Source organism: Microcebus murinus, chromosome 17, assembly GCF_040939455.1.
Source record: "Microcebus murinus isolate Inina chromosome 17, M.murinus_Inina_mat1.0, whole genome shotgun sequence".
In the NCBI taxonomy this organism is placed as follows: Eukaryota; Metazoa; Chordata; class Mammalia; order Primates; family Cheirogaleidae; genus Microcebus; species Microcebus murinus.
In genome coordinates this window covers 41,708,314-41,718,251 of record NC_134120.1, presented here as the reverse complement: position 1 = coordinate 41,718,251, position 9,938 = coordinate 41,708,314, and the positions used below count along the sequence as shown (strand labels likewise).

The window sequence follows — 9,938 nt, the reverse complement described above, 5'->3', positions numbered from 1 at the left end:
GATAAAAAATAGCTTAGGGAGAGGAGCACGTTGCAGAAGGACATTTAAACAGGGCTGGAATGACATGTGGTTTGCTTAACGCAGGGTAACAGTTGACCAATTAAAATAAGCTTCTCATCCAAACGTGTCTTCTAATTTAGGGTCGCTTGGAAAAAATTTCCAAAATGCTTTACAACTTTTCATTAGGGTGACACATGGTCCTGTTTTCCAAAGACTTTGATTTAATTTTTGAATACAATGGTATTTGACTTTGTTAGTATGGAATATCTAAACTTAAAAAGAAAATACCTTAATTTGCTTATGCATAAGCCTATTAGAAAACATTTCTAGGGGCTCTTGTTATGTTTATTCTCTAGCACATAACCTATCTTTGAAGTGGTATATTAGTTTTTAAAAAGTCATTCCCAAGCTGAATAATTAAACTGAAAACAAAAGCTATTCTTAGGGTGTATTCCACATATAAAGCTATGCGCATGATGCTTTGATTCAAATAATATTCTTATAAAACTTGGTTATTGTTTGAGGTCTGTATTCAGAATGGCAACTTTTGTTTTTGATGATTATTCCATCCTGAAACAATTTCCCCCCTGCCCAATTAAACCAGAATTAGGAGCACATTTATATCTGATGAGACTTAAACGTCTCAACCGCCTGCTTCAGAAATGTAGACCTTTAGTGCTTGTGTTCATTTTGTCTCTTTGTGGAGGGCTCAAAAGAAAACAGAATCAATTCCCTTAAGTTTTTCTGGAAGAGGAAGGTTGCTTTGGTTGCTTTGATCTTAGCATGTTGTGCATTTTTTATTGGCTGTTAAATATAAAAAGCCATAGCCTCATCTGGGTTTTCTGCTATAGTCTCATACTGTAAATCACATAATGGCTTCCAATCTAAAATAAAATGACTAAGTCCAAAGTATCATTTCAAAGTGGATTTATCATTGCAGTTAACAGGAAGATTTCCAGGGTGTAAGAAAACTCGTCAATGGTTTGATTAATATGCCATAGATGGCCAAAAATATATTCATGCACTTTAGACAACAAATTCCAAGATATATACATACACTCATGCTATTTAGATCCTTTTCCTACCATTGCGAGAGGCTGTTTTAGCTAATGTAACAGCTGGCTAGGTTATTGCTTCAACAATAGTATCCATAATGCAAAAGCAGCTCTTTCCAAACATTTTAGAGCAACTCAAGTTGTTTACATGTCTCCTTTAGGTGATTTTCCTATAACTTTGTGCCAATTGGTGTCATACTATTTGGTAAAAATCTTCATTAAGTCATGACAACTGCCATTATTTAAATTTCTCTCTTACAGAGAATTATAGGAAAATTACAGTAGCTGATTTGAACTCATCATTCTTAAGTAAATACAGGGCTTTAGAAAATGGATGCAAACTATAAAAGTGGAGTTGTATAATTAAACATCAAATAGTCCAAGTAATAGAAGTCATAGATTAGTTGTCTCTCAGTTCTAGTCAGATCCTTTAAATACTGTCTCACTACTTGGGCATTGGTTCTTTCATCAGAAGAGTGCCTATCCTTAAAGTTGGGAAATTTCAGCTCTGCTGGAGCACCAATTAACTGCAAAAAGTAATTGGCATCTTCTTCCAAAGTTTCAAATTTCCCTACAAAATCGTAGTTGATCAAACATGGATAGCAGAGCTTGCTGACCTTTTCCCAGTGAATGTCCATCCCTACAGGACGATGGGAATCCAGGAGATAGTGGACAAACTCTTTGAATCTGACTCCAGATCCATTAATTAATGCTTCTTTGCAGGCATTTGGTCGGTATTTCTTTATGATTGCCTTTCCGAATATTGGATGGTAATAACTATTGGGGTGTTCGAATTTGTCCCTAAATGCTGACACTAATCTTTCCATGGGATCACGAACAAACACAGCTTTGGTGTAAGTATTCAGACGAGTATATATGCCTTTTAAGTCGAAGCTATCTAGCTTCTTCAAATGCTTCCCATAGTGGACAGCATCATGGGAGATGTTGTATGCAGAGGGTGCCAATCCATTTAGTACCATCAGAATTCTTTTCCAGTTGGAACAGCCAGCCTTTGGGACCTCACAATATAAGATTTTGTGTTTGTCTTCTACATAGATTCTGGATACCATATGAAAAAGATGTGATTGAGGATAACTCGCCCCATCGTACTTCTTGCAAAACTCTTGAAGGAAAGATCTGCGTTTCTCTTGGGTCTCATCAGTTTTCTTCCATTTATTGTCTTTGACTAAACTTTTGTTTAAAGGGTGAATGTCCAGTGGCCAATTCATCTTGCTTAATTTCTTGAAAAGAGTCTTAGCTCCTTGATGTGTTTCAATGAACTCATTTGTTGGTGACCCTGTGGACTTACTCAAAGCTTGATCCTGTCCCTGTGAGTGGCTTGTCTTTGTTAAGCCCTTAGTAGTCCTCTCAGGGTTGAGTAGAAGATTTTCTTTTTTCTCCTTTAGATCCTCAGGCATGAGAAACTTGGGTTTCTGTTAAAATAGAGAAGGAGAAATGTTGAAAACACGTTCACAAGTGTGGGTATACTAGAGAAGGAACTTAACATATTTGTTTTAAAATATTATCGAAGACAGCATATTTCATATGAGCTGCCAGAACAACTTAGCAAGGCACGCTGAATATACATTTTGTGGTAAGCTTCTTCACAGAAAATGTAGCAATGAAAAAGGGTATAGAGAGGATAGAAAGGAAAGGGGCCAGGATTTTCATCCTGGTTTTGCCTGAAACACAATAAAATCAACTCAATCATTCTGGATGTCTATGACTCTTGAGATATTAATGAATATGTTATCTTCAAGAACTGATTTAATTATTTAGTGCATCTGAATGGAGACACAAAATGCAGCCTGTATTTGAATTAAAATTTTTATTGTTTTTTGGAGGTACTTTGTAATGCACATAATGGTTCAAAGTCATAAATTACAACTTAAAATTGTAGCAAGGCTAATTGTAAAACCCTGATGACCACCTCAGTTTTCTAAGCACTTACAAAAAAATGATGGTTTTTTTTGCCTTTGGAAAATGTTTTATTTTTCTAAATGTATTTGTCACAATAATTTAAGAACTCTAATCATTATACCATTCATTCATATATGACACCATCCCTTTTTCCCAAGTGAAGAATGACTAAGGAATCCGGAAAAGTCTTGTTGATGTTCTGCTACATAAAATTGTAGCAACAGTAGAATAAAAATTTAGCTCTCTTGCCAGAAGGATAAATGAACCCATTCACCACATACTCTTCATTTGACTATATCCTTTCTACAACTGTCACAGTGACTGTGTAAAGGAAGACATGGGAGGTGGGATTTACAAGGTGGCATCCTCCGATAGGGACACAAATTGTAAAGACTTTGGCTTTTACTCTGGGTAAACCCAGTAAGTAGCCTTTGGAGAGCTCTTGGTGGAAAAGTAGTATGGTCTCATTTAGATGTGAAAACAACAGTTGTGGAGAAGCAGTTGGGGTGAAGATATACACATAGGGTTGTCAGTATGCTATTGGAAAAATTAATGAATAAATGCTGTGTTTTGGAAGTAATGCATGGGGTCACCAGCCTGGAGGTAGAGGGAGTGATGGAGAACATTTCCCAGGGGATGTCTGTCTCTATCTACATATTTATATGTGTGTTTATATATACGTATATCTATATGTATACACATAGATCTTTTTTTAACTATTGTATTCCAAGTGTCTAGAATGGTCTACAGTCTATAATAGTTGCTCGTAAATATTTGTGGGATGAATAAGTGAGTGAAAGGAATTAGGTCTTCAAGGATGATTAGAAATTTTCTAGCAAATTGAGCAAAAGAGCAGAGGAATGAAGCACTGTGGACAGAGCCACCTTCAGATAATCATAGACCTTCCACCAGCTGAGCTTGGGGAGCTGCTTCTTTCTAGTGCAAGAGGACAGGGTGAGTAACCCCCTGATTACCATACACCAACTGTGTAGCCCCATAAAATAGCCACCCAAAATCTTCCATACCATTGGACCATCTGTTTGGGGGTTCAACTCTAAAACCATTTGTCTGCTGTCTTTTCCAGAGGCTACCAGGATGACTTCAAAGCCCTTCATCCTTTTTTACTCTGATCAGTGATTTGTGGTATATAAAGTTGTCACCAATAATATAAAATTGGACTATAGGTTTGAAAGATTATGGGGTTATTGGTAGACACCCATGGAACATACTTAGCTTAGGCCTAAAAGAAAACTACCATGATATTTCTACAATTACTTCTTCTCCTATTACCACTGTAAATAGTAACTATTGTTGTTTTAGTAGTAGCAGTACTAATAGTATTTTATCTCAGTGACCTAGTGAATTTCAAAGTTCCCCAGTTGCCCATTATCCAGACTGTAATTTGTGTGTCTCTACAAGTGCCTTAGTCAATTCTCCTCTCTGCCTACACACAAAAACAAAATCAGCCTTCCATTGTGCCCTCTGGACCTTCTGCTCTGTGGTCATCCAATTCCCCCTTAATCTCCAGGGACTTCTGGAATATTTGTTTCCCAAGACTTTCTCTAAATGAAACCTGGCTGGCTCCCAAGGCTCTGCTTCCCTTGTACTTTCTCAAGTGGATGAAACTTCACTTTCTTGAATCACTTGTCTCTCTGGCCAGAAAATAGGGAGTGATTTCCCTGCAGTGCATGGTTGCTTCTAGGACATCACCCAGAAGAACCTCCTGCTTCTGTGAGACAGGCGTGTCCTGCTAAGTCGTTCTTCCCCCTCCTCATGGTGTCATTTGCCTTTGCCACTGATCTCTTCACTTTAATGCATTCTAGCTTCCAAATCAGACTTTGCTTCTTCTTCCTACTCTTAGCATTAGATTTAGTGACTCTGCTGACATCCCATAAACTCTCAGTTTTTTCACCACTTCGTTTTTTTTGTTGTTGTTGTTTGTTTTTTTTTTTTTGAGACAGAGTCTCACTCTGTTGCCCAGCTAATTTTTTTCTATATATTTTTAGTTGTCCAATTAATTTCTTTCTATTTTTAGTAAAGATGGGGTTTGGCTCTTGCTCAGGTTGGTCTCGAACTCCTGACATTGAGCCATCTTCTCGCCTCGGCCTCCCAGAGTGCTAGGATTACAGGCGTGAGCCACTGCACCCAACCACCACTTCATTTTTTAACAGAGGAGTTCTCCGCTTCACATAGACCAATCACCAGAGCCTGTACCACCCCCATAATCTCTCCGACCACCCTCCTCTAACCTTCCAGCTCATTGTTATTTCCTGTTTTGCAATTCTTTGACTACTTTTCACTGTTATCCAGGCTCTTAGCAGCCAACAGGGCTGGTTCTTCATTCCTTAGCTCTCACTTAGAAAGTCATCTCCATGGGAGGCTCTCCTTACACACCCTAAGTTATGTTCTTTCCCACAGCGTTCTGCTTATTTTATTCATAGCACTAATCACGATGTGAAATGACTTTATGTATTTACTTGTTTGTTGTCTTTTTTCACCCCATTCTACCTCCAACGCATTAGAATGTAACTGTAGAGGTCTTACTTTTCTTGTTCTTTAGGGAAGCAGTCCCCAACCTTTTCGGCACCAGGGACCAGCTTCATGGAAGACAATTTTTTCATGAGGGGAAGGGATGGGAAGGTTGGAGGAGATGGTTTTGGGACAATTCAAGCGTATTACATTTATTGTGCAGTCAAATCTCTTTGCTAATGATAATCTGTATTTGCAGCCATGCCCCAGTGCTACCATCACCACCTCAGCTCCACCTCAGATCATCAGGCATTAGATTCTCCTAAGGAGCTGCAACCTAGATCCCTCGCATGCCAGTTTATAGTAGGGTTGGCGCTCCTATGAGAATCTAATACTGCCCTGATCTGACAAGAGGCGGAGCTTATGCAGTGAAGTCAGCGATGGGGAGCAGCTGTAAATACTGATGAAGCTTCGCTCACTCATTGCCACTCTCCTCCTGCTGTGCAGCCCAGTTCCTCACAGGCCACAGACTGATAGCTGCCTGTGGCTCGGAGGTTGGGGACTACAGCTCTATGGAACTTAGCACATTGCCTGGAAGATAGAAGATGATAAATAAATAATTCTTGACTAAGTGAATGTGGTTATGATTTAATGGTAGGCTTCTGAACAATTGCTTTATGATCTTGTTGAAGAAAAACAGCGTTAATCAAAAGGTCAAGGCTAACCTAGATCAACAATCAAACAATTCTTGTTCAGGTGCTGAAAATCTGTGTTTAAGCAAATCTTTGGCAGAAGAGAAAACAAGTAAAATAGGCACACGCAAAGCTGATCATGCTGAAGTAGGTGTGGAGGCTTAGAGCCTAACCTTCCTGCCAAATCAGCTGGGTTCAAAGTCACCCTATGCTGTCTCGGAACCCCTGGAAGGCTCTGCAGCAACTGGATTCCTACAACTTGCTGTGGACAAACCAAATGAGGCTCCTGACTCTAATTTAAACAAGATCCCCAGGTGCTCCATTGGTAGTGGTAGCATGTGGGGACCCCTCAACTAGAGTATAACAAAGAGAATGAAAATATGAGACAAGCCCTGAAGAATTCTTCTCATCCTATCCAGAGGAGGAAGACACAAAATCTGGTGGACTTGAATATTTTAGTAAGGAGAGAAAGAGCTTGGATGTAGGGTAGTGATGTCCCATGAGCTCGCACACAGACCAGATGTAATCTTTTTCCTGCTCATCCAGTTCCCTTTGCTGGGAGTCCACGTTCCCCAAGCTGATTTCTAATGACTGATTTAGCTGGGGAGACAACTGCAGGAGGGGAAAGTTTGTCACTCATGAATTAGACTTCATTCTCTGGCTGGTTTATTGAGTGTCAGTCAGTTTCCTCTACTCTGACCAAATCGAGAGGGAATGGGTTAATTCTCTCAAGTAATGGCAAAGTCCTCTTGGATGGCCACCAGACCTCCTCCTGGAGCCCCTCATCTCGTTGTTGCTCATCTTATAAAAGGTCATGGTGACATCTCCCACCCAACTCCATTTCTTTCCAATCACAGCAAAAACTTTCCATGACCAAGGAGTTTGGATAAAAATCAAAGCTAATGGCATTGCAAATTCAAGGCTTATGTCAATGAATTCCCCTCACCATAATCATCATGAGAACACCACCACCACCCATCATAAAAAGTGTAAAATCTTACATCTCTCCATTTTCCTTGGGGCACTACATTCTGATTGTCTGTAAAGCAAACATGCATAAAGCCAGACTTTATCCTACTCCCTCCAAGAGTGGCTCCTGCTACGCTATTTTCCATTTCTGAAATGGTTTTGTTGCTTTTCTGGTCACCTACTTACAAAGTGTGAGAGAGGCTTTAACAACCAGAAAGTAAATTAGTTATTTTACATCTCATAATGCTTCCTTCTTTCAGTTTTTTAAATTTATTACCTCTTAATTGAATATTCTTTATTCTATTAATTAGTCTCCTTGCAAATTATTCCCAATTACTCTTCCCCAAACATTTCATTTTTCATCCCTTAGCATTTAGGGCTGGCTCTACTAGGTAATGGCTGAAGTCCCCATTTTCTGGCTGGTGTTTGCAGCCTGGCACCACCGGGCCTGTTCTACCTTTGTTTTCTGCTTCTCCCTTGACACATGCTCTGTTCTCCACTTGCTTCCACCCAGCCCTCAGCATCCCATACTCAGAGTCTTTCTTGGGACTTTCAAAATCTTCTGGTTCAGTATAAAAATCCTGCTTTCTCCATGAAAATCACCCAGGTCTCCAGAGAGTGATTCCACACCCTTAGAAGCAACTGCAGTGCTGAGTGTGTACCACCTGCGGGGAAAGTCATTTGATTCCAGCTTATGTTGTTATATTTTTGTTGTTGTTGTTGTTGTTAGAAAAACTCTTTTGACAATGGCTAAATTGTTAGCTATGGCAGAAAGCTATAGTTTTCCACAAATACCTTTAAAGAGTGGATATTGTAAAGTTAGTTGAAAGATATGTCACTACAGATGAAAAAAAATGAGTATCCAAAAAACTCCAATGGAAAAAAAAATGTGTGGCATATGCATTAACTCTGCAATAAATTTGAAACCCTAATTCTTGTTATTTTTCAAGGTTTCTGCACCAAGTATACCTCCTCTATGTAGTCTGCTTTGATCCTTGACACTGAAGTGAATTGCTTTTCTTTTTCCCTGTCAAAATTATTGAGGGCCTAGTCCACATCAGGTGCTGTGCAGAAATGGGAGCTCAGGATATGAAGAAAAGACCAGCCCAGTTGTAGTGTTAAGTTCTCTGTTTAGCACTTTGTATTTTACTCTAGGTAGTTATCATAGTTCGTTGTTTAGGTGACTATCCCTTTAATTTATTTTAGCTTTATTAAATGTCAATGTGCAGCCTTACGAATCTATGTAACCCCCGCTAGCATCTAGAACAGTATCGCACATTAGCAACATATGTTTGAGTTTAATTGAAGGGAAGAAGCAACATCTCTAGTCATTAATAAGATTAATGATGGCAATGAGTGGGGTGCTCAGAAGTCAGTCCTTTCTGGGGGTGCAAATCTCTCCCTGGCCCCTCCATGCCACAGCTGCTATGCTCAAATGTTGGTTCGAGGGCTTCAGAAGCTGATGGCACAGTTAAGAGAGGAGACTACTGTGAATGCATTCCAACACAGCCTGGGGACAACTGGGAAGAGTGACTATGAAGTCCTAGCACCCAGTGCTAGGTGCTGGGCTGCATGTTGGCGGTAGAGCTAGCAAGACAGGCTTGATCCTCTGATCCTTGACCCCAGGCTCAGGGTCAGGGTCGGGGAGGGACATAGAGATAAGAAAACTAGGAATTACCATACTTACGGCAGGTGATATGACAGAGAAAGAACGTGATGCTAGGAGAACATAGAAGAGGACTGTCTAATCCTGGCTTGGAGGTCAGGTCTGGGGAAAGTGTAAGCCATACAAAATCATTTCCACATCCTGCCTCTGTGACTTATTTCCTCTCTCTTGGATATTCTTCTCGATCTTGTCTTCCTAGTTAAAAGGCTGGGCATGGAGCAAGCTGATTTAATCACTGCAGCAACTCAAAGAGGAGATACAGGTGTGCTTGTTTGACAGATGAAGAACCTGAAGCCCACGTTAACATGGCTATTGCTAAAGTTGCGCCACAAACCTGTTTTAGTCATGTCATGGCTTCTTTCAGCTGCATCATATATCAAGTAATCTCTTCCTTGCTTAATGCCCATTAAATGCACGACTGCCAGGAAAGCGCCAGGCGTACGTTACAAGAGAGTATGGTAGTTAAGAACCTGGATTTGTGAGTCAGACAGAACTGGTTTTGTGTCCTTGTTCTATCTTTGTTTCTGGGCAGTCTTGGTTAACCTATTTTGTTTTTCTAAGCTTTAGTTTCCTTGTGCATGAAATGGAGAGAACAATAGTATCTACCCCATAGGGTAGTTGGATTACAGGAAATGCATGTAGACATTGCTTAACACAAACATGCTCTCTATAAATATTAGATATTTTTATTGATTTAGTCAATGAATATTTATTTATTAAGCAACTTCTATGTGACAAGCATTTTCAAGGTAAATATTAGTTTCTTCTTCTTTTTACACCTCCTGCTCCTTTCTTGATTACAACACTCAGCAAAGTGTACATGACAAATGCCCAAAATGACAACAATGAGTGGGAGAAAAGAGATCAATTGAAGTGGAGAAAAAGCAAAGAAAGAAAGCAGAAGAAAAGAAAGCACAATTACGGGTAATAGGAAAGAATAATCAACAGCTGGGGAAAACAGGATAAAGAGAGAGACTAGTGGATTTTAGTCTTCTCCAAGCTACAATCTTCACAACTGCTTAAACACAAAACAGTGGTTTCTGTAGTGGGGTTATTCAAGTTGATCCAACAAGCTAATTTCTATGGTCACCTTGGATGCAAAGATTGATATTATCATTTTATTTGCCAGTTCTTTCAATTTTAGATTTAATCCCTCTCTATTTTTTT

General features: G+C 39.5%; 1 protein-coding gene across 3 annotated transcripts in view; it reads right to left on the bottom strand.

Annotated features, from left to right (window-relative positions):
• Positions 1-282: 282 nt before the first annotated feature.
• The window catches only part of CHST9 (carbohydrate sulfotransferase 9), a 240,804-nt gene continuing 231,148 nt past the window's right edge, over positions 283-9,938 (bottom strand). For all 3 annotated transcript variants that reach the window (XM_020282110.2, XM_020282109.2, XM_020282111.2), the window contains one exon: positions 283-2,488. In XM_020282110.2, coding sequence (XP_020137699.1) covers positions 1,397-2,488 — 1,092 coding nt within the window. In that variant the 3' untranslated portion in view covers positions 283-1,396. The remainder of the gene's footprint in view (positions 2,489-9,938) is intronic.